Here is a 27,393-nt window from a genome sequence, read left to right on the forward strand (position 1 = left end):
TCGCGAATCTCTCCAATGATGATGGTGGCGCAGTATCGTGACGATAGTGTTGGACCCAACGAAACTCATTCGCAAGGACCACGACTGATAAAGTTGTATGAGCATTCTATATCTAATATTGATCTGTCACCTATAAGCGTTTCTTCTTTGCGAACACGTGTATATGCGCTAGTCCACGAATGCTTTGGAGCCTCTGCAGGATGCTCAGCATCTAATGAAGCATCACCGTAGGCTCGTTCACTCACTGGGGGATTGACAAACCACGCAGTTTCCCACTCACTCTCTGCCCATCTCCGATTCACACAACCGTCTATTTCCCTTCCAGCATTCCTCACCATCTCCTTCAATCTCTGGAGTGCCCTTTGGGCTGCGGACGAGATTCTCCACTGTGATTCCCCACTCGGTCAACGCAGGCGATTTCTGCAGGAATAAAAGCCGGGTGAAAGATAGGAACTCGCGACCAGATAAGAGTGTGTTCGATTTCGATGGGGACGGAGTAAGGCCAGTCGTTCTGAATAATACTGATCAGCTCTGAGTCGACAGGGATATCGGCTCTGAAGTATTCAGGTGCGTCTGGGGGGAGCGGTGGGAGTGGCTGGTCGGATTTACAGTGTGAGATAGACACTTCCTTCGGCCTGGTACCACTATCAGTGCTGAGGGTAAGAGCGGAAGGGTATCTGGCTTGCCCCATTGGAGACGGTGGTTGATAAGGTAGTTTACTTGAGGCCGTTGAGCGTTCTCCACGTGTTCTTACTCTACGACACACACCCATTGAGCCATACTCTTTTACAATTCCCGGAGACCATGCGTTATATCTCTTTTGCAGTGCCCTATCACGCTTCAACAGCCCGAGATCCCTTGATCAATTTTGCAGTGTCAGCATCGTCAGTCTCATTCACATCGACTATAAAATATACCAGGAATTTACAAAGGTCTTGAGCTAGTCCCATGTGAACTTGGCTGGATAGTGTGAGAGCAGCTCTTCTCTTGTTGGAGGACCTGCACGTAGGGGAACTTGTGTGATCTTCTGGGAAACGTTGTCTGATGTATCCAAGGGTGGCTCTATGGTCATCATCGTTGACAAGTAATGCGGATGTGAATGCACCTGCAGTTTGTTTACCAAAAGCTTTAGATCCAAACAAACAATGTGACAACTTCTCCCACCAACTGCCTCAACAACAAACACGAGTTCCAGCCTGGGGCCACACGCGAGGATAACCGCATGGTGGGACATCAACTATTCTCACCCCGCCACCATTCGTATGCCAAGCTACCTAGTGAAATTTAAACTAGGTCCATCACTGTTAATCAATACTGTCGGCGGCAACAAAGAAAATGATAAGTGTTACAGTTTTTGCTGGGTTCGGTTACTGTGCAGCATCTACTAAGATCACGAATCTCGTCTTTGGATCATCACCTCCTCTGGAGTGATCGAGATTGATGGCGAGCCGATCTTCAAGATTGCTCATACCTACGTCCGTTCCTTCCCCTCACTCCGTGACGTTCATCACGTCCACTTAACATCGACCATCAACAACTCTCCCCTACCCATACACTTTCCCGTAGACCTTTCATCATCTCATATTCGCTTTATCAATCCCCATACCCTCAAAGAGCTCGATCTATCTTTCGTAATCCACAACTTCGTCAATATTTATTTTAATTTATCTTCGAATATCTTATAGTTTCGCTCGGACATGATCTGCTATTCGACGCTGGTCTCCAGTTTCGTCCCACCTCTAGTCGACGGAAACGCGATCTTTCTGACAAATATTGGCGCGCCGTTGCACAAGAACTCGAAACAGGCTGCATCTGCGTTTCCTTTGACCTTCAATGTGTTCACATCAAACACCGCTATCTTCCAGGGAGAGAAAAGACATGCAGAATCTGTCGAGCACCACGAGATCACTCCTGTTCTAGAGTGGGACGGATGCTTTTGCGCTCCCAGACGACCTAAGGACCCATCATCTGAAAGAGCTTGAGCGCCCGCATCTTTACAGAGATTTATATCACTTCTTTTCAGGCAGGCAGGTAGGGAAGACGGAAATTCTGTCATTTCTGTCATAATTTGATCATACATTATAGCTTATCTCTGTATCAACGATCTTATAACTCAGAGTCGCTTGTCGTGTACTTGAATTTTGTACTTTATTGCACGAACAATTGAACGGTTGAGAATTGGTGCATCTTCGGGGTTCGAGTGTCCAGGGAAATAGACGCCGTTTGTAACTGTTATGACGCGAGTCATAGGAGCCCTTGCTTCGTGTTCGTTCGCTGTTGTACCTCGCTGCGATCTCGTTCCGTGTCACTCCCCACTACTTGCACGACCACTTCCGCTCTCAGGACGCACATCAAGCACTCCAGATGGCACCCAAAATCGACCCTCAGAACCTCAGAGAGACATTTGGGCGCTTCCGAGTTCTGATCGTAGGAAGAGCGAACGCAGGCAAAACTACAATTCTTCAGAAGGTCTGCAACACCACGGAAAAGCCAGAGATTTACGATGCCAAAGGACGCAAGGTGTGGTATGTTCGATAGCATGCGTGCATCGACCGCTGATCACTTGTGAGTGAGTAGATCGATGCTGTCGTCGTAGAAGGCTCGAGATCGGTGTGTGCACTATCTGCCCTATGAGCATGCATGCGCTGATAGATGCTCAGCGTGGAAATCATGAGATCACAAACGAAATGGTGTTCAAAAGCAATTCTGGTTTTGTCTTTCACGACTCGTGCGGTTTCGAAGCGGGCTCTGTAGAAGAATTCGAGGAGATGAAGAGATTTATCTCAGAACGTGCAAATGCAACGAAATTGGAGGAGCGACTGCATGCTATTTGGTAAGTGACCCCCTCCTGCATTCTGTGCTTGTTCATTGCTGTCATACAGGTATTGTATTCCGATGGATGACCATTGTCGAACATTCCAGCGGTCAGAGGAGAAGTTCTTCTCCGAGTGCAATACTGGGAATGGTGAGCTTGTGACTCCAGTGTCCCTTGTCGTGCTCGGACTACATCACAATTCTTCAGTTCCCATAATTGCAGTATTCACAAAATTTGAAGCTCTCTGTCCAGTGGCATTTGGAGAACTGGAGGACGAGTTCATTGGGCTATCAAGTGAAGAGTGCCTGAAGAGGATTGCCCATCGTGTCGAAGAATTGTTCAAGAATACACAGGTCTTGGATCGGTTATGTGACATTAATAACCTTGCCCATCCTAAGGGCTATGTACGGTTGGAGAGTGAGTGGTTCTGATTGATTTATCTAGTGAAAGTCAAAATGAGTCACCGACCCAGATATGAACCAGCCAAACACAAACTGTGACACATTGGTAGAATGCACGACTTTTGCATTGGATGACAAAGAATTACGGTTGTACCTGGTTTCAACACAACAGTCAAACCTGGAACTTTGTATCAAGTGTGCTGTTGGGTGAGTCACAAAGTTTCAAGTCCATGTGCATGTGTTTCAACATCATCTAGGGTGCTTGTTAATCATGCACATTGGCAATTGTTACCACGTCCAACAGATCATGAAGCATACCAGTTGGACCTTGCTAAGTGGTTTTTGCATCTTTATGTAAGATTACTATTAGTTCAACATCATGGTGGCTTTGTGATGGTGCTAATAAATGGTGAACATGAGACTACCAAGACTGTAAACATACTGATATCATATCTTTCACTGTAGTTGTCTTATGATGATAGTTGGTAAGTGGCTGGTTTCTGCAACTAATCCCATGCTGATGATGCCAATCCTTGCTGCTCCTGGCCTGTTGACAGACTGTAAGTGCCTTGATGGTTTCTGCTCCTCATCCCATGCTGATGATCCTGATCCCTTGCTGCTCCTGGCCTGTTGATAGGAAGTATGTGCCTTGATGGTTTCTGCTCCTCATCATATGCTGATGATCTTGATCCCTTGCTGCTCCTGGCCTGTTGACAGCGAGTAAGTGCCTTGATGGTTTCTGCTCCTCTTCCCATGCTGACAATCCTGATACCTTACTGCTCCTGGCCTGTTGACAGTCTGTAACTGCCTTGGTGGTTCCTGTAAGTGCCTTGATGGTCCTGCTTCTCATCCCATGCTGATGGTCCTGATCCCTTGCTTCTCCTGGCCTGTTGACAGCGAGTAAGTGCCTTGATGGTTTCTGCTCCTCATCTCATGTTGATGATCCCAATCCCTTGCTGCTCCTGGCCTGTTGACAGCAAGCAAGTGCCTTACTGGTTTCTGCTCCCCATCCCATGCTGATGATTCCAATCCCTTGCTGCTCCTGCTCTGTTGACAGCAAGTAAGTTCCTTGATGATCTCTCTTCTGGAACCTACACTGACCATCCTGATATCATGCTGCTGCTCATTCATTCATAGATGGTAGGTATCTTTCATGATCATGTCTTGTATTGATACACGGCACTGAAGATTGTGATCTTTGATGTCTGTAATAGCCTAATGTAAGTGTCCTCAGATATTCCAACCCTTCATCACTCACATGATGCATAGTTTGTTGAGTATCCTTTTGTTCTAATTTGTTTTCCATGTTCACTTATCCTGCTCATCTGCTGTACAGAATGTGAGTGCTGTGTCACAGCTCATTGATTATTCATTTTTCTGATTGACTCTTTCTTTCTAGCATGTCAGTCCTTTTTTAATTGCTACAGATTCCAGTTGTGTAGTTTCTATTCTTCTACTCATTATATGTTCACAGGGTGTATGTTATTCCCTTCTTGTTATGCACCATTGGTACACTGACACACCCAATTTCATTGATTTTATACAGCTTGTATGTCCAACCCACTGGCATTGGCTGTGCCACATACTGATAATCATCTGGTTTTAACTTCTGGATAGTTTGTAAGTCTCATTTAGACAGTGTCATTATCTCGTGGTTGATCAATTACAATTGTTGAACAAACAGAATGTAAGTCTCGGCATTAATAATTCCAGCCACCTCATACTTCCGACATTACTGTGTAACAGACTACAAGTGTTCTGTTTGAAATGGTTCTGATGCTAATGCTATCTCAATGACTAGACTCTCACCTGGAGAGGAGAGTTTTTGTCTATTCTTCAGCCTTTGGTAAGTTTGTTTCTCCACAATGATCCTTACCATTGTTGAGAGTGCTCAATAGGCTCGCAATGGAACATGGTTCACCACTGCGAACGGAATCCTTCGGATTGGCATTGGTTAGTTTCTGACCGCACAGCCAGCTACACTTTAATAACGCATAGCAGCTACCATTTTGGTCCTCGAATATTCCGCCTTCCTCCGGCATGACTCGGACGATGAACTGGGGTTCATGAAGTCTGCCGTGGACCATTACGTGAAATCTCCTACGGCTATCGCTGTGGAGAAAGTCGCGAGGGAAATTACTGATCGAGGCTATAAGAAAGAGGAGCTGAAGACGAAGATTCTCGAGTTCATCCTTGAAAATCGCATGTGTACGTCTCTCGCCTTGATTTGAACCCGGAACTCGAAGCTTACTAGCAGCGCAGCGAAGGAACTGCTCACAAAGAAGTAGACGGCGCTCGGGCCAAGTGTCCTGCTTTTGATGCTTCTCCCATGCTATGTGCTCATGTTGTGTACGATACCGAGCACGCCAGCTTCAACTGCTGAGTACTGTTTCCTGCTTTCAAATTTTCAATGCTCCTTCCCATACTGTTATGTACTATACCGACCACTTCAGCTGCAACTGCTAAGTGCTGCAGGCTGTATCGGGTTTCAATACCCTTCTTTTGGATTTCATTATATCGTGTTCTGTTTTGTACAATGTAGACCCGGGCTCGTCAAGTGATCACCGTTTATTCTTACTTCTAGGGGCGACTAGACCGCGAACTTCAGCATAGGTTCAGTATTCTTCGACGCTAAGACGGACCGGCATGACGACGGACGCGACTAACGCTGTCAATACCCGCCACGTGGGGGAATCAAGTCATGAACATGAAGGTTTGGGGAGGCACGGTGAACTTAGAACAGATAAATCAGAGGCAATCACAGGATCGAATTATGGTCTCGTAGTTGAACACAATTTCGGTGGATCGACAAGAAGAGATGGGGGAGGAGATAATGAATAGTAAACCAAAATGACAAGAAATGAAGTGGACGTATATATCAGTATCGTGAAGCATACATGTGGCGCGGTCATGACATAGGTAGCGCCTAAGTAAGTTGGATGAGGAAAACACAGACAGTAGAGGCGCGATGAGTATGACGATCAATTGTGCTAATGACGAAGGACGTACCATAAACATACTCTCTGCGTTCAGCTCCCTCCTATCGAATCCATTCTTCCGTGCATCATAGAGGGCGAGGTGCTCTAGATCATAGCTACGGGCCCGGGAAACCCGTGATGATCTGTGTTCAGGCTCGGTGACTGTGCCAGGGCAGACGGTTTATCGCCAGTGGAAAACAACAGAGATAAATACACCTTTTTCAATATGCTGCCAGGCTGAGTAGGTGCCTCGGCGGTTAGAGTTGCATCGCAAGTGTGGTCGACTTTATGTCGCTCGGTCAAGTACAGACCACTATTGGTGCAGTTACTGCCCCAGGGTGGTCAAGTAACAGACGTTCAAGTTCGTGAGCAACTTTGTGGACCTACATAATAGCCCAATCAGCAGTGGTGACAGCCAACGACAGACCTACTTATACAAATAGTTTTGGCTTTGCTGAACGCTATGTAGAACGTGCGAAAGTGGTTGAGATTGACGCGTATGAAATTCCGAATACGGTTACTTGCGCTCATAACCAGATTCAAAATGCTCATAAGCGACTTTGCAACAAAGTCGCATTTTTAGATGCAGGCTGCGTACCTGCAACCTTGTCGTCCAGCCTACGTATCACGTTTGAGCTTGAATGGCCTCCCACTCAGTATTTGCAGCGTACGGCATCTCCTTGACTCTTGCAGAATGACTAGCGAGTTCACTGGTGCACGACACTTGCTTGAGACACCGGTTCCGACTCCTATGAATAGTGACTCCTGATGTATGGGCAACGGTGTCACACGGCAAGCACTGCCCTGTTGCTAAAGCCGGTGAACTTCATACCGCAGCCTCAGAAGTGGCTATAAATCTTCCGCCAGATTCCATGCCGAATACATCACAAGAATGAAGATTTCTACTACTATCTCCATACCGCCTGGCTCTCCATCGAGCCTCTGGACAACCATGCGTTCAGTTGGCACATTCAATATCGCTTGTTCATTTGCAGCACTTTGGGCCTTTGTCAAAGTTCTAAGGGCCCTCCGCTGGCGATTGAAGACGACTCAACTGCGGGGTCCACCTCGTTCCAGCATCGTATATGGTGTTTCAAACGACCTCACTTCATCTACAGACACTGCTGCAATGTATGAACGTTGGGCGGACGAATATGGGGTAGTATATATGATTCCGAGCGTCCTCGGGCAGACTAGAATCGTGCTATGTGACCCAAAAGCTATAGCACATTTTTATGCCCGAGAGACATGGACCTATGTGCGGACGCCCCTTGCGTCAGTGCTCTTAGAGGCCTTGGTATGTTGATATCCTCTTCTGATTTCGTCTGTTTGATATCTCTCATCAGATTGGCAGAGGGGTACTATGGTCTAACGGTGAAAGCCACAGGAGGTGGTGTTCAAATCTTGTCCTCGCGCCAGTGACTAATCAATACCCTGCGAATTAGGCAGCGGAAGGCCATCACGCCAGCTTTTAGTAACGCAGCTATTCGGAAACTTACATCAGTGTTCTATGACTCAGCATACAAGGTAAGGATTTACAATCTCGGAAATGCGACATCTCTGAGCTTATTCTACAGGTCAAGGGTGCATGGGATACTGCTATAGAATCCAGCAAGGATGGAAATGCGGTCATTGAAGTCCAGAACTGGTGCGTAGCTTTCCTGGCATGAAAAGTTGCATTCTAAACAACTGCAAGGATGAATCATACCTCGTACGCGATGGATCCCTTTGCTATTTAAGCCTTGAAACTGAGGCAGCATCAGTCTAGATACGATTGGCATCGCCGGTTTCTCCCATGATTTTGGCTCGCTCGATGGGAAGCACGCTACCGTGACCGAAGTGTTTGATACGTTCGGGAACAATGCACGGGCCTCAGCGAGGAACAAGGTTTTTATGTTGCTCGCGCAAGTATTTCCTACCATCGCCAAGATTCCCACTAAGCGGACGATTCTGACCAAGAAACTTGGCGCAACCATGGGCGAAATATCCAACAAATTGTTGATCCGCAGTCGCCAGGAGAAGGACGCGAACATGAACGAGGCAGAAGAGGAGAAGTCCGTTATTGGACTGTTGCGTACGTTCTCTAAAACATTTATCGTAGTCCCTTCATTCACGTCACGACGACAGTCAAAGCCGAAGGTCAGGATGCCGAGCTTCGTCTGTCCGAGGAGGAAGTAGTGGCTGAGGTCCGTGAAGACTATTCTAGCGACGAATTTCAAGCTAACGTCATGCAGATGAAGGTCTTGCTTGTCGCAGGTTACGAGACTACATCCGGTGAGTCGATTTCTTTTCTGCTGCTATCATGTTGGCTGACTCTTCGTTGGCAGTCAGTCTTACGGTGAGTCTACTGTCCGATGACGTCTGTGCACAGTATTCATGGAATGATCAGTGGGCACTAATCGAACTATCGCGACACCTCGATGTCCAAATCAGACTCAGAGAGGAACTGCTTGCGTTTGGTGCTGATCCGACATATGACCAATTAAAAGCCAACCTCCCGTTCTTGGATGCTGTTGTCCATGAAATTCTACGACTCCATCCCCCGATACCCGAATTCGTTCGGCTTGTGAGTGCGCCTGCCTAACTTTGAATATACACCTGACAGTAGATCTACAGGCAACCGCAGACGATGTTATTCCTTTGGGTGAACCTGTGCGCACGGCGTCCGGGAAAATGACCGACAGTATATCTGTAGCCAAGGGGTCATTGATTAGGATCTCAGTCAGGGCCATCAATCGCTCTTTCTCCATCTGGGGACCTGACGCAAAGGAATTCAAGCCCGACCGTTGGCTAACTGAAGAGGGCATCAGTGGGAAGGCCAAGGAAGTCCAAGGTCATAGGCATTTGCTGACATTTTCTGACGGCCCGAGGACATGTCTTGGAAAAGAATTTGCACTTGCGGAATTCAAGGTGATTTTTACGCATCAACTTGTTTCGACGTGACTCACTGCGACATAGACGGTTTTATCGGTTCTGGTGAAGAATTTCATGTTTGAGATGCGGGATGGACCAGATACTCAGCTTGAGATTGCGAGGGGACTTTTGCCTCGTCCGCGGGTTGTTGGAGAGGATGGTATTGGAGTACCTTTACGCGTTCGTCGGTACGAATGATTGGTTGCTGGCAGGTTTAAATATTGTTTTCCTCACTTGTCCGCGGCTGGAGCTCTTGGATTGTATTCAGATCAGAAGTATCTGTAGCTTGACATCGTTAGCACTCAATTAATATTGGCTCTCTATGCAACGAAAGGCTTAGGGAGTGGAGCATGTCGTTCGATGTTTGTCCAGATCTCAGGTTCAAGAGATGGTTCATTCACCGGGACGCAAGCCCGCCTCGCTGAGATGTTTCAATATAATTGAAAAACAAAGATGATGACAGGGATGATGGCAATGGTAGCGAATAGATAGAGGACGTGCGCTTCACGAGGAAGCGACTCTACGCATAAGATTCAAAAACGGAGGATGTACGCATATACAAGCATGAGAATTCTTCATATAGCTGTCTTGGATATCAGTCAATCACTTGGGTTGTATAGTCTGCTCATCCACGCGACCACAAGTGTCTGCGTATCGTGAGGACGGACATATGAAGACAAGAAATACCGATATCAAGGCCAATGATCTTGTGATCAATGCTAGAAAATACTTGTCCTGATATAAAAGCTTGGAGGTATGAGTACCAGCATCGTGGAATTTGTAGGACACGCATACCGGCATCACTCTAGGTGGTTTACCTGGATACCACGAGCAGCACAAGCCTTCTGCAGATCCGCGAGAAAAAAACGCAAGACCTTCTGGATGGAGATCACTGCCGCAGGATACCCATCCAGCGATTGCAGGGAGGGTTACTAATTCGACTGTAGCAGCGGCAGCACAGTAGGGACTCCATGGCGTCGGAGGAGATCGCGAATTTCTCCAATGATGATAGTAGATTAAGCAAAGGTTCCGTATCGAAATCCCATCCACCAATGCGAAGCCTTTGCAGGCCCGTGAACCTAGATAGTACTTTAATAGTCTCAACGTCGCTCTGCGCCATCAATCTCTTGATGTGTGGCTGCTTCACAGAACTTCAAATGACCTCAACCAAGTGACCCATGCTCAGACCAACTTCTTGCACTTCCAATGTCTCGATGCTTTTGGAACTGGATGCGAATAGCCAGTTACACAGGCCAGGAGATAAGTCTGTCTAGGACATCGGCATCACCGAGACTCTGAAGTATCTTGAAGGACTCGAGGTTGCATAGACAAGGTAGAAGAGGGGCAAGGAGTGAGAGGTCCTGCCCAGATACTTGAAGCCCCTCCAGATATGGGTACTTATGAAGGGACATGGGCACTTACGACGCTGACTTACATATTCCTGACGATGAATACGCTAGCATCTGCTCACGGCAGAATATTTGAGCGTTATCCGAGGGAATGTGAGTTACCAAGTCGTCAGGCCAATTAGAAAGAATCGCGCTTACGGGGACACTGGATATGCAACTCTGACAAGTTGTATGAGCATTCTAAATCTAATATTGATCTGTCACCTATAAGTGTTTCTTCTTTGCGAACACGTGTATATGCGCTAGTCCACGAATGCTTTGGAGCCTCTGCAGGATGCTCAGCATCTAATGAAGCATCACCGTAGGCTCGTTCACTCACTGGGGGATTGACAAACCACGCAGTTTCCCACTCGCTCTCTGCCCATCTCCGATTCACAAAACCGTCTATTTCCCTCCCAGCATTCCTCACCATCTCTTCAATCTCTGGAGTGCCTTTTGGGCTGCGGACTAGATTATCCATTGTGATTCCCCACTCGGTCAATGCAGGCAGACATTTCGGCAGGGTGGACGGTGAAGGTGGAGGCTCGTTGTTGCCTGTAAATCCACATAGTCCGTCCTGCTGAATTCGTGTATCGATTTCTGCAGGAATAAGAGCCGGGTGAAAGATAGGAACTCGCGACCAGATAAGAGTGTGTTCAATTTCAATGGGGACGGAGTAAGGCCAGTCGTTCTGAATAATACTGATCAGCTCTGAGTCGACAGGGATATCGGCTCTGAAGTATTCAGGTGCGTCTGGGGGGAGCGGTGGGAGTGGCTGGTCGGATTTACAGTGTGAGATACACACTTCCTTCGGCCTGGTATCACTATCGAGTGCTGAGGGTAAGAGCGAAAGGGTATCTGGCTTGCCCCATTGGAGACGGTGGTTGATAAGGTAGTTTACTTGAGGCCGTTGAGCGTTCTCCACGTGTTCTTACTCTACGACACACACCCATTGAGCCATACTCTTTTACAATTCCCGGAGACCATGCGTTATATCTCTTTTGCAGTGCCCTATCACGCTTCAGCAGCCCAAGATCCCTTGATCAATTTTGCAGTGTCAGCATCATCAGTCTCGTTCACATCGACGATAAAATATACCCGGAATTCACAAAGGTCTTGAGCTGGTCCCATGTGAACTTGGCTGGATAGTGTGAGAGCAGCTCTTCTCTTGTTGGAGGACCTGCACGTAGAGGAACTTGTGCGATCTTCTGGGAAACGTTGTCTGATGTATCCAAGGGCGGCTCTATGGTCATCGTCGTTGACAAGTAATGCAGATGTAAATGAACCTGCAGTTTGTTTACCAAAAGCCTTAGATCCAAACAAACGGTGTGACTCTTCTCCCACCAACTGCCTCAACAACAAACACGAGAAGCTCCAGCCTGGGGCCACACGCGGGGACAACCGCATGGTGGGACATCAGCTGTTCCCACCCCGCCACCATTCGTATGCGAAGCCATCTAGTGAAATTTAAACTAGGTCCATCACTAATGAAAAGACCTTGTCGGACATTAATTCGCGGGTTTTACTTACGTCTGTTAAATAGCGAGGTAATGAGCAGAGTTGCGGTGGTGAGGCTGAGGGCTGTACCCGGTTGTCTTACATAGATCGTTTGGTTCAGCTGCCTTCCTTCTATTGTCCGTAATAGACGTATCCGTCGCTTTATCCACGATATAGTATCATTCAAGTTTGCAACTCCGAGTCTTTCTGAATGGGAACCCCGGGACATGAGGGGAACTGACCGAGCCTACACTGGGACGGGCTTGTTTGAACGGCGTCGCCAACTTTCGGCTCATGACAAACAAGCGCCTGATGAAAAATGCTGTACAGGACTAGTTTGTCATCCATCATGAATAACCTCATCGTCCCCAACGTTCCACCATCATTAGGCAATCGTTGCCAATAGTTCCTCATAATCAGTCAGCCTGGGCATATGTATGGCTTCCCGGAGTGTGTGCTGCCTTTTGCTGAGTAAACCCGGTTGCATTTCCTAATTGCCGACTGCCTTTCCCTAACCTTACAAATATATCATCGATGTCTATTTAGTTTGGGCGAAACTGCCTATATATAAAGTGTACTGTGTGCTGAACGCTTTGCCACCAGACAATCGATATCCATTCCACGCATTTCATACCTAGTTTGATAATCCTTGATCCAATAGAGCACCATGTCCTCCTCAACGTCCACCCTCTTCTCCCCCATCCGCGTTGGCAATATGAACTTGCAGCACCGCGTCGTTCTTGCCCCACTTACCCGTAACCGCGCACACGCAGATCACGTCCCAGGTCCACAAGCACCAGCATACTACTCTCAGCGAGGGTCCATCCCTGGCACTCTTCTTGTCACAGAGGGCACATTCATATCTCAAAACGCTGGCGGTTATGACCATGTTCCTGGAATATACACCGAGGCTCATGTGGAGGGGTGGAAGAAGGTGGGTTATATCTTATCTTATGAATCAATACACAAGAGCTAACCTGCGCCCCTGACGACAGGTGACAGATGCAGTCCACGAGAAGGGCTCTTTCATTTTCCTACAACTCTGGGCACTTGGCCGCACCGCAGAAACCGCCGTTCTCGCCAAGGAGAACAACAGTCCCCACGTGGGAGCCTCACCCATTCCCCTCCCGGAAGCCCAGAAACAGAAGTGCCACGCGCTCTCACCACAGATGAAATCAAGGCGTACGTTGCCGCGTACGTGCACCGCCGCGAAAAACTGCCATTCGAGCGGGATTCGATGGTGTTGAGATTCATGGCGCGAACGGCTACTTGATCGACCAGTTCATTCAAGACGTCACCAACCACCGTACGGATGAATATGGCGGGAGCATCGAGCATCGCGCCAGGTTCGCACTCGAGGTTGCAGATGCTGTTGTAGAGGCTGTTGGTGCCGAGAGGACAGGGTTCCGAATCAGTCCGTGGGGCATATTCAATGGTGCGTTTAGCATTAAATACCACAGATATCTATTTAGGCTGATTTTTGGCGCAGGAATGGGCATGGCAGATCCAAAACCCCAGTTCTCCTACGTCGCCGAGCCAGTTGCGCAAGCGCAAACTCGCATACATCCACGTCGTAGAGCCGCAAACTTCTGAACACAACAGCGATTTCCTCCGTGATATCTGGAATGGGGATGAGGGAAGCACGTTCATCAGCGCAAACGGACATAACCGCAAGAGCGCTATTGAGACGACAGACAACAAGGGCGGACTTGTTGCGTTCGGGAGGTCGTTTATGCCAAACGTGAGTCGTCTATTATTTGTTCTTGGACTTAGCAGATGCTGACCTGTCTTCTTTCTTTAGCCCGACCTTCCATTCCGCCTGCTAAAGGATATCCCGCTCGAGCGTGGCGACCAGAAAACGTGGTACATGGTCGGTAATCTAACACCAACGGGCTACTCTGACTGGCCCTTTGCGTCAGAGTATAGTCAGCAACAGACAAGTAAATTCTGAACACTAGAATAGACGGCTGTGACACTAGAGATGCAGATACCCTCCATACGCATCATAATCTTTATTTAAGCCTATCTGTACAACTTGATCAATTGGCAGCGTGTTTTGTTATCTTAAGCCTGTTCCACATGAAAGGCGAGCTTATCTCAGATTATTAGATTGATTATATCGGTACATTCCCTGACAGAGCCCGACAGTGCGACAGAGTGATGGCGCACTCTGCGCCCTCCTGACGTGAAGATCGTTTGAAGGCGTATTTATGTCAGCTAGACCGCCACGGTCGTCTCGTGTTCCCCGAGGGAGAGGGTTTTGTCAGACGGGATCGTACAAGAGCTCTCTGTACGAAGACTCGTAACCAGTCTGGACATGAAGGTCTGAATAATTTATTGGAGCAGGTCACCTACGAGTTGATCCCAAACACTCAAATCTCCTCATGAAAGGACACAAGGACAAAAAAGCTTCTCATGCGACTTGTTTAGACTTCGTCAGTGCGTCCCAGCATATCCTTCTGGCGGCTGTGGGATACAAGGGCCTTGCTGGGAATCGAACCCAGGCCACTTGCAATTGTGAAACACCCAAAGCAAGTATCGTACCTCTAGACTACAAGGCCTTGGAGAAAGACCACCTTCATGTACACTCGGCCAGTCTCGCTCATTCACTTTCTACTTTCCGGAAAATCTGCAGGTCTGTCTTACAATCATCATGCGTACATTTCAGATGGTTTGCGAGTCAGAATATGTGTAACATGCGTAATCCCAGCCGCACATCGTCGAAGTCGAAGACTTTGAGGTGACGGCACAAGCATACGAATAAAGAATCAGTATCAACAGAACAAAGTCTCGGTGGATTGGGAGAATGCTAAGGGATCTGTAGAGTGAATAGCGGATTTATACAGTTAGTAATTGTAAGAGCCCGTGATAAAGAAAACTCAAATACTTCGGAAACACATCTAGTCACATCTAAGCCAAGACTCGTAACTTCAGGTCCGTCAACGATGGTGATCGGTTCCTTTGCCACTTGATCAAGGCAACTGTCACACACATATTCAGGTGGAACTTTGGTGGCCAGAGTTAACCTATGACATCTCGCCTTCGACCTCCACTTAATCCGTCAAGCCCGAACAGCATCTGATTGACCTTGAGACGCGGATTAGACCCCCATGCCGATAAGACAGGGTAACGGGCGTACGATGTGGACCAACTCGAACCAAATACGAGGTACATGCGCTTAATCGTCCAACTTGCCTTGAGAGACGACTTCCAATGTGACACGAGTGACTTCAGCCGCTAATGCACGAAGTTGGATGACCATTCCGTTTACAGTGTTCTTCAAATCAAGGATTTCGCCACGAGCATCGATATTGATCTGTTTTGTTAAATCTCCCAGCGCGACATTTTTAGTGACCTCGGCGATACTTCGGACTTGATCAATCAAGTTGGCAGCTGATTTATTGACGACGCTAGTCAATTTCCGCCAAGTACCTCCAATACGACAGGCTGTCCACCGAGTTTACTGCAGAGGACTAAGTGAAACGTATAAGATCCAGATTACCAGTCACCTTACCCTTCTGTACCAATTTCTTGACTGACGCGAGTGATTTCTTTGGCGAACTGTCCCAAGTTATGGACCTGACAATGATGATGAGCGTCGAGTGAGCCCTCAGGACGAGATTTTGAATACAGTATTTATAACATTCTTTAGTTGAATCATGACCACACTCTGGACGGAACCGTAATCTTCTGGGACGAGTCACCTCTAGCTACGGCATTGCACACACGAGAGACGTCGTGGACCTGATCCTTGAGCCGGGGCAGAACTCATCCTAATAATCACTGATCAGAAAGAGATATTAGGAAGCGAACACAAGGAAGAAACTGCAGGGACTAGTGTGATGAAGAAGCGCATCAAAGCGAATGGTATGTCTGCAAAGGCCTCGGCTGCACGGCGTAAACCCTCTGGTTACCCAGTACCCTAGGTGCTCAAGGAGTCATGGTTTGTGCTTGTTTACCAAAAGCCTTAGATCCAAACAAATAACGCATTTCTCCCACCAACTACAACAACAAATCATGAAAACAGCTCGTGGAGGTACCAGGGGCCGCGCGCGGGGGCAATCGCATGGTCGTGGAAGGGTGAACCCTTCTCTCCAAGTTAAAGTTTCAAAAACAGGTGCCTCGCCTCATACACAGATGGAACACATCGCATTCAGTTAGCCGGAGCAGTGGGCTCGAGAAGGGGGGGACGCGTGAGTTCAAATTCCTCGGTTCATTCGCGGAGCTTAAATTTCTTAGGTTCTAGCTTGAAGGATTTCAAGGTGCAAGAACAGTACAGGGTGTTCGTGGGCGAGAAGGTGTGCGTGCTTGATGGCATTTGGACTGAGTATTCATCGAGATTGCAGCTGCGTAAGTTTGGGGCGGAGAAACAGACGAAGGACGGGCAGGAGAACATATTGATCCTGTTTCGTGAGTACCTATGTTTCTCTCGGCCAGGAATTTGTTTTTCAGACTTGCTGGACAGGAAAGCTTAGAGAAGGAATCTTCGCGTCTAAGCGGAAGTGATGCCTTTGCGATCGAAGGCACGTTGATATGTATGATATTCCATTGATCCTGTTCATCATCTGGATAATTTGCAGTATATGAAACCTCTCTTTGTCTCTCCTCAATATTCGACTCCCAAGTCCAGACATCTTCTATTCTCTCGCACCTCCTTCCCGAACTCTACATCTCCGCATCAATCCAGCCTCCAATCAGCTCCGTGCTCATATCGCTCCTCCATCACCTGATCGCAGGATATCCATCGCAAAAAAGCTACTTCGAACATCTTTCGCGCCTCTCGCCCTAACGTGTTGGATAGGACATCAGAAGCACACGCATGGATATCAAATTTAGCAACGAGTCTCCGTACCCTCAATCACATCAGGTTTGAAGCACTTTCGCGGCACGATGTATACAGACATCTCCTTCCTGCATCCACCATCTGACGAGAAATACGATGCGTTGGATCGTCTAGTCGCACGATGCGGTGCACGCGCTTGTGGAACGGCTGAGAAATAAAGCGAGGGATAGAGCGTGGGCGGTGCTGCGTAGTACATATCGGGAGCTATCGGCGTCAGAAGAGACAAGGGCCTGGATGGTCAAGTGCCTACTGCTCCAAACCTGAGCAGGCATCTACATCGAGTCTTTCGTTGGAGGAGTGGATGGATGGGCGGTGCCGAGACGGTCACCTTCGGCCAAAGGAAGGGACGGTAGGAAGATGGATAGTATGCAAGGTCAGATAACTGCTGTTAGGTCTATTGTAAGATATAATGGTATACATGATCCTCAGAAGCCTAGCTAGTGCGCACGAAGGTCATTAATATTGAAGTAATATCTTGTCCAGTAATTTTAACTTCATGAACGCTACATTCCGGTGGCAGTGCGCAATATATTGCACATAGAAACTGCAGGTGACAGATCCTGCCACTACTTAGCACTGCTTGTTGGACAGCCTCGTGATCTTTTCTCGCTGTCCTGCTACCACCACCTCGAGCTTTTCTGCATTGATACCCTTTACTATTCCTGCGTCTGACGCCAGGCGCAGCACTTAATGATCAAGTTTGTGAACAACCTGAATCTGACGCCTCGTTCAGTTTCACATGTCACGGCCTCACCCTTTACTCTCCTTTGAGGTAGACACCTCAGGACAGGATACTTCCAGCAAAGACGACAGTTTTGATTCGGATGTCCGGAAATCTTGGTATCATTACCTACCACTATGCTGTATGTCCTCGCATCGTGTAACTTCAAGTTCGATCGTTGACGCACTCAACTTTTCCAGTACTACTTTTCCTCATGGTGGCTCCTCATCCTTCATTGCTCATTGTCCTCGTAAATCACTATCTTTTTACATTGAACAAGCCCATAGTTTGCGTTATTCATACGCTGATCATTTATACCCTCGAATTCCTTGCCTTTTGTTCTTTGATGGTTTGCGTAGCTCGTGATCCCGGTCCAGTACACTTTGATGCTTCCGACCACGATTCTACCGACCAGCGTGAAGATATGGGCCTCGCGGAAGCTTTGATGACCATGGGGAACACAGATGACGATTGTAGTCCTGAAAAGTTTTGTCGGAAATGTTGGGTACCTAAACCGGAGCGTGCGCATCATTGCAGCATCTGTGGTCGTTGCGTTTTGAAGATGGGTGAGTTTATACACTTCAGGCAACTACGCTGGAGGCTTAACATACTAGATCATCATTGTCCTTGGCTTGGAGCTAAATGCGTCGTAAGTAGCAGATCAAGTATGTGGTGTGCATTTCTAACGTTGCGCTTGCAGGGATATAGAACATACCCAGCATTTGTTCATTTCTTGACTTGCATCACCGCTTTCTCCGCATATACCACTATTATATCTATTTCTGCATTCTGGTGGTCTTTCAATAATCCACTTCTGGTTTTGGTGAGAAGTTTGGAACGCGCTTGCTCAATTTCTGATACTTATGGTTGTTTAGGACCAGTCTACCCCCGTTCATGAATTATTACTCGCCGCTGCCGGCGTGATTTTTACTCTGGTTGTTGGTTCCTTCTGGGTGTACCATGTTTACCTCATTACGTATGTCAAACACAGCTTTTGTTCTCATTATTCCGAGCGCTAATCGCAAAATAGTACTAACCAGACTACTGTCGAAGCCATCTCACCATTCTTGTTATTGAGATATATCCCTCCATTACCGGCGTCCATGAAGTTGTCTGATCCCCCAATGGAGGACGAGTTGTCATACAATCAACGCAGAGTGGTTCGTGACGCACATAACTCCGTGCGTATGTACGATGTCGGGTGGCGGAGGAACTGGGCGCAAGTTTTTGGATGGAGTAAGCCGCGAGGATGGATTTATCTTCTCCTCATCGGCGGCGAGGGGTGAGTCGTTTGCTTTTACGTATCACCTTCCCTGCCATACTCAACGAGTGGATCTGTACAGGAACAGTGATGGGCGGTCATTCCCGCGCAACCCACGCTCGCAGGTGATGTTATCCCAACTCGCGGCGCGCCTCGAGAAGGAGGCTTGAAATGGAACTGTTGGGTGCCTTGGTGTACATGCTCCTTAAAGTATTACAACCTGATGTACTTCTGTGAGAATGGACAACAAACGGACAGGTAAGCCCGTCCAGCGTTTCTGTGATCGATAGATGCTGAAGTGTGACAGTGTGCATGGACGGTATTTAATGCTGGGTTAAAGCGCTGCAGAACAGGTCAACTTTGGCCAAAATCTACTTTATTTTTTGATCTGTCCACAATACGTTAACCGAATCTGCAGGTGATATGCTATTTACACATTTCTATTGGGAAGTTAAGGTCCTTTTTCACGCCTTTAGCTCAGGTGCTCATCACATCTACGTAGGCAGAATTTCTAGCTCGTGTCGCTGTTATATAATTCCGTTACTCACCCATCCCTTTGGGGTGGTATTGTTTCTGTGTGATAAGTTGTACCTTCAAAGGCGTGGAGATAAGCGCTGCCGCGTACTTGGGGCCCGGGTGACATGTAAAGGAGTCACTGTCAGTCGAGTGTGGTTGCCCGCCGAGAATAAACTCACTTCGATCGCTTGTGACCTTACAGGGTTTCAAATATTTGCGAATTTTAGGTCGGCTATTTGACAAGCGAAATGATGGAGAGCCAGGTATGGATGGCTACATCCTAAAGGCTCGCAACCGCCGAATCCGAATTAGGGAGATCAGAAGACACGAAGGTGTATGGTTGCCGTCTTCTGTCACCCCGTTAGCTCATGAGGTTCATGCAGTTACTTGTGGTGGGGCGTGCAATACCTGGCGCAATCCCCAAGACGATGATTATATAATAATCTCTCAAAACAATTTGCTGGAAGGAACCCCTGTATAGCCGACTTATAAGGGGATGGCTCCTCCAGATCCCCCAACGGTCACTTTCCAAGGTATACTTTCTGCTCACATTATCCTACTATGAGCACTCTTCAGATCGTGGATGTCCGATTCCATGACAAGCCGTCTCCGGATTCCACTGGTTCCGATGCTAGCATCCAGGCGCAGATCATCAGAGGACTAATGGCTCCCGCGGATGAGAAGACCTTGCCCACCGTGATTCTCTATGATGAGCGCGGATTGAGGTTATACGACAATATCACCACTAAAGCTCCGGAATATTATCTGTTTGGCGCAGAGGAGCAAATTCTCCAAGACCACGCGGGCCAAATCGTGGATGTTATGCACCAGCATACTGGAGGCGTTATTTCAGGGGAGGTCATACTTGAGCTCGGCGCTGGGTGAGTATTTTACCAGGCGATTTTGTCTGCTGCTTCGTCCCGCCGTCCTTTCGGCTGCGATGTCATAACGTACGCCCCATGAAGTAGCGCTCTAGCCATAATACGCGCGGGCCTCGTACACATGACACCTTGAATGCTCTATTACGTTGAGCGGCTGACAGAATTTCCCCCGTATAGCGCACTACGGAAGACTTCCCATATCCTACACGCGCTTGCCAATCTCGTTCCTATCGCCCCACCTGTTGCCCCCATAACATACTACGCTCTTGATCTTGAAGAACGTGAACTCAACCGTACTTTGATGGGGCTCCGCGAGTCTGCAGTTGGTTCCATGCTTGTCGGAAAGGTCGAGGCGAAGGGGATGCTTGGAACATACGATACCGGGATCAAATTCATTGAGGAAGGTGGTCTTCAAGAATCTGCCGTTGCGGATGGCGCGTTGCCACTCTCCTTGGAGTGTTACAAACTCGATAGTACTCGCAGGGACTCCTCTCCAACCTCGACGCGCTCTTCTTTTCCCGATTCGTCAGACACTGAGATGACATCTCCGTCTACACCAGGCGGTTTTCAACTTCCCTTACACTTGCTCTTCCTTGGCTCCTCGCTAGGCAATTTCAAGCGCGGAGAAGACGCTGAGTTTCTGCGTGCGTTGCCATTGGAGCCCGGCAAGGATACCCTTCTTCTCGGCTTAGATCATGATAATGGTCGCGATGAGATTGAACTGGCGTACAATGATCCTCAGGGTCATACTCGAGATTTCATATTAAACGGTTTGAAAGTCGCCGGGAGGGCACTCGGAGATGAATCCATGTTCGCGGAAGAGAATTGGGAATATGTGAATACCTACAACGAAGCCAAACGTAAGTTCTTTTATCAGTGCGACTAAAGGCCAATCTGAACAGTCTGTTGGACTAGGTCGTCATGAAGCGTACTATAGATGCATTCAGACGCATGATATCAACCCCCCGATGGCGTCCAAGCCAATCCAATTTTTGAAGGGTGAACTTGTCAACATGGAAATCTCGCACAAAGTACGTTGCATATATTGGATATGGGATAACTCACGAACGACGAGCTTAGTTCTCGGAAAGTGATGCATACACGCTATTCACTGAGGCCAATCTGCGGCCTATCCAGCGATGGACGGATAACACGGGACGCTATTCGCTTTGGCTCTTAGAACGTCCGGCATTCGTATTTCCGTTGCTTGACTCGCCCTCGGTGGTGTCTGGCCACACTACCAAGTTCGGCATTCCCTCAATAGAAGACTGGAGCAAATTGTGGACTGTTTGGGACTTCATCACGTTGCGGATGATACCTCCTGCGATGCTTCTTCAGAAGCCAATTGATTTGAGACATATATGTCTGTTCTATCTTGGTCACATCCCAACCTTTCTTGACATCCATTTATCTCGTCTACTTGACGAACCTCATACCGATCCTCAGGAATTCATGGTCAGTTCACATTTGCAAGAGATGATCGGAAACTCATCTCACATCTGCAGCACATCTTTGAGGTACGACGCAATAATTTTTCGAGAATAGGTATAGCTAAACTTCATTGCAGAGAGGCATTGACCCAAAAGTTGATGACCCGACCCAATGCCATGTATGCTTATCTTTCCTATTCATTCGACCAGCCTAATTGCATCTCTAGCCTCATTCAGTGGTTCCCACGAAAGACGAGGATTGGCCCTCACTTCACAGCATTTTGAACTTCCAAAGTTGTGTCAGGGAGCGCGTTAGGAAGCTTTACAGCGATATTGCTGAAGGCAAGATTCCCTTGACTAGGAAGGTGGCTCGTGTCTTGTTCATGACGTTCGAGCATGAAGGTTTGCATGCCGAGGTAACGTCGCTCTTGGAAAATTGGTGCGGTATGCTGAGGTCACTTCAAGACGCTCTTGTATATGCTACTCCAGCGCGCAGGGACAGGAACGATTCCCCCACTCGATTTTTCTCCCCCTCACTGGGAGTCTCTCACAGCGCAGTGGCAAGCAGCACCCAAGCCAGTCGCACCAGCCGTTGAGATAGGCCCTTCAACTGTTACGCTTGGAATTGACGACATTGAAGAAGAAGATACCGACCCTGCGAAACGCTATGACGTCGCTGGTCATACCTTTGGGTGGGATAATGAGAGCCCAAGTAGACTGGTCGAAGTCAAAGCGTTCCGCATTGAATGGCGGCCGGTGACCAATGGGGAATTTTACGAGTTTTACAAGGGGGCTGGGCAAGGTAAAGTCAAATTCCCCGCGAGTTGGGAAGATCATAATGGAGACATCCGTGTACGTCATATTCACACCAGCTTCCTCATTTGATCCCAACATTCTGCAGGTGCGGACACTATACGGTCCAATTCCCATCAAGATCGCCTGGGATTGGCCGGTCCTTACTTGCTACGATAATCTTTCAGTGTATGCGAGTGTCAAAGGCGGACGCATCCCGACTGAACCGGAACTGAGAGTCTTCCTCGACGAATTCTCTTCTGGGTACGCAGGGGGCACTAACGTCGGATTTAGGAACTGGTATCCCGTTCCGTACGTATACCCTCGCGTGAAGGATTGGCGTAATGACCGTTTGAAATTAGTGCCACTACCGGCGGATCCAAGCATGGTGGGAAGGGACACAATGGAGGGGTGTGGGAGTGGACTTCTACTGTCCTTGACAGATATGATGGCTACGTACCATCGACGTTGTATCCGGGGTAAGTGCGAACGGTCATTACGCAACTAGCTTACCAACGTACCTCACCTAGGTATTCTTCTGATTTCTTCGACCAGTCTCATCAAGTGGTGGTATGTGTTTGCATGAGTATTTCCATTTTCCTCTTACATTTTCTCAGATCGGGGGATCATACGCGACCATTCCCCGTATTGCCGAAAGGAGGAGCGTACGCAATTGGTACCAACGCAACTACCCCTACTCTTGGACGGGCGCAAGAGTTGCTTACGACGTGTGAGGCAAACACCGCATGAAACCACAGTCGGGACTCTTGTAAAGTACATTGGACTCTTGTTGGACTCGAATCCATATCGACGCTTGTAATACCAGTTATGTACACTATCTGAACCTAAACAAGGCATTCCTTCATGAGAGGGTTCTCGGATTAAATGCCTCCAAGAACGAAGCTGGCTCCGTCTCTTGGTTAACCTTCACTATAGTAGTTGCTACTTGAATACGCTCTCCTTCCTTGGTGCGTTTCTCATGAAGGTAATTTTGAGCGTACTGCAGCGCGAGTTTCCGTCGGGGCTCTGGTACATTCTTCCCCAGCCATGTATAAACCGCAGGGAATGTCGGGCATGCATGATCGTCCAGGATATAAACACCGTCAGGTTGAAGAGAAGAACTCTGTGCAGCGACGGTGGCGAGCTGCCAGCCGTTGATATCTCCGAGCAGTTGGTGCAATACTGGAGGATCAATCGGAGTCCCCTTGTCAGGCGGTAACGGTACGTCCATTACAGGAGCAGTGATTCCTGCCGCTTGCAGGAAATCGTCTTGGTCCGCAGTCCCCTCGTCTGCACAGTCATCATTAATGCAAATAGGAATCGCTACTTGATCCAGTAATACACTCACCAAACACTTGAAATGCTGATTGAGGAACTCTCCACTGTCCCAAATACATCATATATTCAGCTGATTTATATCTCGTCCAAGCAGTACTCTTCTTCGTGTTGAACTGCCAGTAAAGGGGACCTTTATCAAGCACGTATACAACTCCCTGGCGCATAACCAACCCCTCCATAGGTACTTCGCGCACGATAAGCTGTTTCCCGTCCTCCGATAGTGTTGGCAAGCACCTTGCCACGCGTCGTGCCCATCGTGTACATCTTCTTGGCGTCTTCAGGTAACAGAGCAAGGAGACTATGAAATCCCTGTCGATGCACCGCCATGCAAGGTCATGAAGAGAGGGAAGTATGATTTCAATCGAGGTGATTCGTGGTATTGGATTTCGCGGTATTGGGTTGCTTTGCCTCCGAGGTCTGGTTGGATAGTCTGATGAGCGTTATTGGTGCTTGGACTGGGGTAAGATAACCTACGATCACCGAGCTCGGCGGTCTTATAAGCAGCCGTGGCTGCATCATCCCGAGTTGTATGCTCCCCTAGCCAAAAATGCAGATCGTAGCGGAGCGTCGGGGCTTTGGCATCAGGCTTGTACGTCTGTACGAAACCATCAGAACGTCTCGCACATTGAAACGCCAGTATTACTCACATGCAAGACAATATATGAATGGCCATCATAGAATGTCCCATATTTCTTGGGAAACGCCATCAAGTCGCTGTAATCGACGACACTAAACTTCTCTATTCTCCAGATCTGAAGACCAGGCTCGACACCAGCTTTCGCCCAGGCTGATTCCTTGGCCTCAGCATGTTCGCGGACGCGCCTTTCAAGCTGTACATTACAAGTTACAATCAAGATCCAAAGCATCAACAAAGCGTTCCCAAAACTCACATCGGAGCCTGAAAGCGCGATATTAGAATCCTCGACGTCATACTTTAACGACGCAGACATCACTATACGCAGATATTCACGATGGTAGTAGGGTTAGACGATGAAGCCAGATAACGCAGCACGTGTCTACAATAAAGCTGTTCTGGCGCTTTAACCTTGATTGCGGAATGGAAATAAGCTGTGACAGAACCAGGGTCCTATGGGCGCTTATCAACACTGCCATCATCGACCGAGTCCAGAATTATTGGGAGCTATCAGATAGAGAGGTATCGAAGACATCGATAATCGTTTCATCTTCTGAGTCTGAGTCTGAGTCTGAATCTTCTTCTCCCCAACGTCTCACTGTAAACACGTCTGCTTCGCCCTCTTCTCTCAAAATACTATTCATGTCCAAACGCATAAGAAACAGAAACCACCCATGTCGAGGTGAACAGAGAACTCACTGATCAAAAAGCGAAATCGTCTCATTCTCTCCTTCATCCCCCTCATTCAATGTCGGATGCGGCCCAAAAAGCGCTCTCAAGAACGTTCTCTCCGCCGCTAGATCTTGTGGTTGAAGCGTTCTCACAGTCGGTGGAGTAGGTAGAAGATCCTGAACCGCAGGCGACGAAGGCGTAGGGCTATGAAGTATAACTTGGCGTTCGACGCCTGAGGTGACGATAGTGTAATAACGACGGATGGATCGCGACAGAATTCACGATTGATTTATGCCCTGCGATCCATCATCAGCCATAAAGCCCCTCAAGCCGAGGACGATGTGCAAATACCATTCAATCTCGCCAACGGCGTCTGTATTTCAAACGGCACATATCTGCTCTCCCACTTGCCTTCCGCAAACGCTATTACTCGTCAGGCACCTGCCCTAGACATACGACTGTAATGACCTCACCGACTGTATCTGGCCATTCACGCTGTATACCACTCACGAGCGGTGATCTCCTTCCTAAGCCCCTGCAAAGTGCTCAAAGGAAGGGATCTTCCATACATAAGCCCTGAAATCATCAGATCCAGCACCGTACATATCGTCTTCATCCATACCGGGGCCGCCAAACGCGCCCGACTATATGTAGTGAGCTAACGTGCAATCTTGACACAAGAACGAGGCGGCACACTTTCATCGTACATGAATTAGTGTATGTTCGCTCGGATGGAGAAACGGGTATCCCATCGGGGGCGTTGCGGCCTGTGCATATAGCGAGAGGGTGTGGATCTGACAAGGCGTATATCGTCGGGAAATAGTGCTAGAACATGATGAACAGAAAACTATGATCGCAGGGAGGATCGCTTACAAGAACGTCACGGCCAGTTTACTTCCTAGAGCAAGAATGAAGCACCATGAAGCAACCCTATGAAACTAGACTCACCATCACGATCAAAAGTCAAGCTACTGCTCTCTGGATTGCTAAGATAACTCGCTGACTTTCTTGATAACTTTGTGTTATACTAGCATCCGTCTCGTGAACCAATCCAGATTCCATAGTCACGAAGAAAGAACATACCACTCTCACGATCCCATTATTCGATCGTCTCGACAAAGGCCCAAACGCCATACGAGTATCCCGAAGACAGACCTGACCATGCACGTCGCACGTCGCAAAAACATGTTCCATAACAGGATGGTGCTGTACCCCTGTGAATTCAGCTGTATGTTGAAGTATTCCCTGAGCCGCGCTCGTTCTGTCGCCAGCACGGCCATCGTGCAGTACCAGCTTCCCATCTTCGCTGTGAGCATCCCAATTCAGATGACCGTAAATCAAGGATGGTGAGTTGGAACATAACGCACCTGGCACTGAGGAACACCTCATCCTCGTAAGGATGGCACGTAAGCGCACGAACGCTATCCTACTCCTCGACATTATTCCAAATCCTATATATATAAAAGACACGAGAGGAAAACTTACGTCGTGATCCCGGTACTCCTCGACAAAAGACGAACCCCTCCCACTCCCAACTCCCCGCAACGTCGAAACATCATACTTCAATATAACACTATCAGCTCCCCCACTACCATAAGTTAGTCCAACACTTCCTTACAGCCAAGACAAAATCCTCACCTATACAAATACTGGTTCGTAGCGCTAAAATCAAGCGCCAATACATTCCCCTGTCCACCCAAACCCCCCACATCAAGATCGAACCACAAAACACAACACGCACAAAAACTCAAAAAAAACTCACGACAGGCCCCTGAAACCCACCCACAGGAAACTTAAGATCAACCTCCCCAAAATCCCACATCAACACGCGAAAATCATCTCCAGCACTAGCGAGCCATCTTCCGTCGCGTTTTGAGAAGGCGAGGTAGTTGACGCATGATTTGTGCGCGATTAGGTTTCTGGGGGGCGGGGTTAGTTACGTCGTTGGGCGTGGTTAAGGAGATGGGCGTGGGTTATGTGGTTATGTGGAGCGTTAAGGAGATGGGCGTGGGTTATGTTATGTGGTATGTGGAGCGGGGTGGGCATGTGTGGTGGAGTGGGGTGGATGCGCATGCGCGTGATGGCCGTGCGTTCAACACATACGACAGCACACGCGCACGACACCAACACGACACATATGATACGCGCATAAAATGGGCGGTAGGCACGCACACGACACAGCCGGCACGCACGACACATAGGCTATGCACAAGGTGGCAGTACGCATAACTCAACTTACCTAGAATATGGAAACCCACGCTTATACAACCTCCCAAGAACATCTTTCCTCGCTTTATAAATAAGACGAGCGGT

The 27,393-nt window shown here is 48.2% G+C and overlaps 12 protein-coding genes and 1 non-coding gene across 13 annotated transcripts; 6 read left to right on the top strand and 7 right to left on the bottom strand.

The window, feature by feature from the left end:
* Positions 1 to 203: 203 nt before the first annotated feature.
* On the bottom strand, positions 204 to 878 carry EDB91DRAFT_304329 (uncharacterized protein). The gene has a single exon (XM_041326788.1). It carries the CDS (start codon positions 770 to 772, stop codon positions 344 to 346), a length of 429 nt encoding a protein of 142 aa, XP_041177929.1. The 5' UTR covers positions 773 to 878; the 3' UTR covers positions 204 to 343.
* A 1,486-nt stretch (positions 879 to 2,364) lies between these two features.
* On the top strand, positions 2,365 to 5,958 carry EDB91DRAFT_1279176 (uncharacterized protein; the record flags this gene model as incomplete). The annotated part of the gene is made up of 25 exons (XM_041324700.1): positions 2,365 to 2,525; positions 2,600 to 2,610; positions 2,653 to 2,833; positions 2,883 to 2,965; positions 3,023 to 3,232; positions 3,288 to 3,423; positions 3,474 to 3,570; positions 3,699 to 3,701; positions 3,774 to 3,776; positions 3,854 to 3,856; positions 3,934 to 3,936; positions 4,014 to 4,037; positions 4,114 to 4,116; positions 4,274 to 4,276; positions 4,354 to 4,356; positions 4,431 to 4,436; positions 4,553 to 4,555; positions 4,616 to 4,618; positions 4,691 to 4,765; positions 4,834 to 4,836; positions 4,901 to 4,903; positions 5,018 to 5,062; positions 5,115 to 5,169; positions 5,215 to 5,424; positions 5,479 to 5,958. The coding sequence occupies 25 exons, from the start codon at positions 2,365 to 2,367 to the stop codon at positions 5,502 to 5,504; spliced, it is 1,353 nt and encodes a 450-aa protein (XP_041177930.1). The 3' UTR covers positions 5,505 to 5,958.
* On the bottom strand, positions 5,479 to 6,716 carry EDB91DRAFT_1128445 (uncharacterized protein). Its single transcript, XM_041318528.1, has one exon. The coding sequence runs from the start codon at positions 6,232 to 6,234 to the stop codon at positions 5,965 to 5,967; it is 270 nt and encodes an 89-aa protein (XP_041177931.1). The 5' UTR covers positions 6,235 to 6,716; the 3' UTR covers positions 5,479 to 5,964.
* A 430-nt stretch (positions 6,717 to 7,146) lies between these two features.
* Positions 7,147 to 9,305, top strand: EDB91DRAFT_1247690 (cytochrome P450; the record flags this gene model as incomplete). The annotated part of the gene is made up of 12 exons (XM_041322844.1): positions 7,147 to 7,491; positions 7,541 to 7,584; positions 7,640 to 7,721; positions 7,772 to 7,842; positions 7,891 to 7,905; positions 7,958 to 8,268; positions 8,322 to 8,380; positions 8,429 to 8,468; positions 8,522 to 8,532; positions 8,584 to 8,760; positions 8,811 to 9,104; positions 9,153 to 9,305. The coding sequence occupies 12 exons, from the start codon at positions 7,147 to 7,149 to the stop codon at positions 9,303 to 9,305; spliced, it is 1,602 nt and encodes a 533-aa protein (XP_041177932.1).
* A 1,415-nt stretch (positions 9,306 to 10,720) lies between these two features.
* On the bottom strand, positions 10,721 to 11,748 carry EDB91DRAFT_1052036 (uncharacterized protein; the record flags this gene model as incomplete). Its single annotated transcript, XM_041313648.1, has 4 exons — positions 10,721 to 10,783; positions 10,836 to 11,395; positions 11,445 to 11,533; positions 11,594 to 11,748. The coding sequence occupies 4 exons, from the start codon at positions 11,746 to 11,748 to the stop codon at positions 10,721 to 10,723; spliced, it is 867 nt and encodes a 288-aa protein (XP_041177933.1).
* A 911-nt stretch (positions 11,749 to 12,659) lies between these two features.
* EDB91DRAFT_1236950 (uncharacterized protein) lies at positions 12,660 to 13,943 on the top strand (the record flags this gene model as incomplete). The annotated part of the gene is given in 6 exon segments (XM_041321523.1): positions 12,660 to 12,926; positions 12,988 to 13,174; positions 13,221 to 13,427; positions 13,482 to 13,509; positions 13,529 to 13,733; positions 13,794 to 13,943. The coding sequence occupies 6 exon segments, from the start codon at positions 12,660 to 12,662 to the stop codon at positions 13,941 to 13,943; spliced, it is 1,044 nt and encodes a 347-aa protein (XP_041177934.1).
* A 528-nt stretch (positions 13,944 to 14,471) lies between these two features.
* Positions 14,472 to 14,553, bottom strand: EDB91DRAFT_t61. Its single transcript has one exon. It is a non-coding gene; the product is annotated as a tRNA-Pro (tRNA).
* A 626-nt stretch (positions 14,554 to 15,179) lies between these two features.
* On the bottom strand, positions 15,180 to 15,431 carry EDB91DRAFT_1038397 (uncharacterized protein; the record flags this gene model as incomplete). Its single annotated transcript, XM_041312847.1, has 1 exon — positions 15,180 to 15,431. A coding segment is annotated over one exon (252 nt), but the record flags the coding sequence as incomplete, so codon positions are not given.
* Positions 15,432 to 15,834: 403 nt separating this feature from the next.
* On the top strand, positions 15,835 to 16,781 carry EDB91DRAFT_1081471 (uncharacterized protein; the record flags this gene model as incomplete). Its single annotated transcript, XM_041315383.1, has 6 exons — positions 15,835 to 15,859; positions 16,020 to 16,109; positions 16,150 to 16,185; positions 16,232 to 16,290; positions 16,339 to 16,402; positions 16,573 to 16,781. 6 exons carry the CDS (start codon positions 15,835 to 15,837, stop codon positions 16,779 to 16,781), a joined length of 483 nt encoding a protein of 160 aa, XP_041177936.1.
* Positions 16,782 to 17,380: 599 nt separating this feature from the next.
* Positions 17,381 to 19,435, top strand: EDB91DRAFT_305286 (uncharacterized protein). Its single transcript, XM_041326789.1, has 7 exons — positions 17,381 to 17,698; positions 17,757 to 18,205; positions 18,257 to 18,379; positions 18,432 to 18,532; positions 18,587 to 18,838; positions 18,900 to 19,075; positions 19,125 to 19,435. Exons 1-6 carry the CDS (start codon positions 17,575 to 17,577, stop codon positions 18,985 to 18,987), a joined length of 1,137 nt encoding a protein of 378 aa, XP_041177937.1. The 5' UTR covers positions 17,381 to 17,574; the 3' UTR covers positions 18,988 to 19,075; positions 19,125 to 19,435.
* Positions 19,436 to 19,894: 459 nt separating this feature from the next.
* On the top strand, positions 19,895 to 23,171 carry EDB91DRAFT_1279204 (uncharacterized protein; the record flags this gene model as incomplete). The annotated part of the gene is made up of 12 exons (XM_041324701.1): positions 19,895 to 20,214; positions 20,392 to 21,074; positions 21,130 to 21,245; positions 21,295 to 21,669; positions 21,720 to 21,731; positions 21,782 to 21,823; positions 21,872 to 22,060; positions 22,110 to 22,496; positions 22,546 to 22,748; positions 22,799 to 22,915; positions 22,967 to 23,006; positions 23,054 to 23,171. The coding sequence occupies 12 exons, from the start codon at positions 19,895 to 19,897 to the stop codon at positions 23,168 to 23,170; spliced, it is 2,601 nt and encodes an 866-aa protein (XP_041177938.1).
* A 127-nt stretch (positions 23,172 to 23,298) lies between these two features.
* On the bottom strand, positions 23,299 to 24,724 carry EDB91DRAFT_1236953 (uncharacterized protein; the record flags this gene model as incomplete). Its single annotated transcript, XM_041321524.1, has 7 exons — positions 23,299 to 23,726; positions 23,785 to 23,974; positions 24,009 to 24,049; positions 24,096 to 24,191; positions 24,249 to 24,369; positions 24,422 to 24,604; positions 24,665 to 24,724. The coding sequence occupies 7 exons, from the start codon at positions 24,722 to 24,724 to the stop codon at positions 23,299 to 23,301; spliced, it is 1,119 nt and encodes a 372-aa protein (XP_041177939.1).
* A 181-nt stretch (positions 24,725 to 24,905) lies between these two features.
* On the bottom strand, positions 24,906 to 27,362 carry EDB91DRAFT_1236954 (WD40 repeat-like protein; the record flags this gene model as incomplete). The annotated part of the gene is made up of 13 exons (XM_041321525.1): positions 24,906 to 25,044; positions 25,108 to 25,312; positions 25,432 to 25,503; positions 25,591 to 25,615; positions 25,650 to 25,724; positions 25,777 to 25,874; positions 25,999 to 26,107; positions 26,164 to 26,386; positions 26,448 to 26,506; positions 26,566 to 26,668; positions 26,719 to 26,768; positions 26,843 to 26,999; positions 27,316 to 27,362. 13 exons carry the CDS (start codon positions 27,360 to 27,362, stop codon positions 24,906 to 24,908), a joined length of 1,362 nt encoding a protein of 453 aa, XP_041177940.1.
* Positions 27,363 to 27,393: the final 31 nt, after the last annotated feature.

This window comes from Suillus paluster, assembly GCF_016628075.1.
Source record: "Suillus paluster strain FC165 chromosome Unknown EDB91scaffold_21, whole genome shotgun sequence".
Classification (NCBI taxonomy): Eukaryota; Fungi; Basidiomycota; class Agaricomycetes; order Boletales; family Suillaceae; genus Suillus; species Suillus paluster.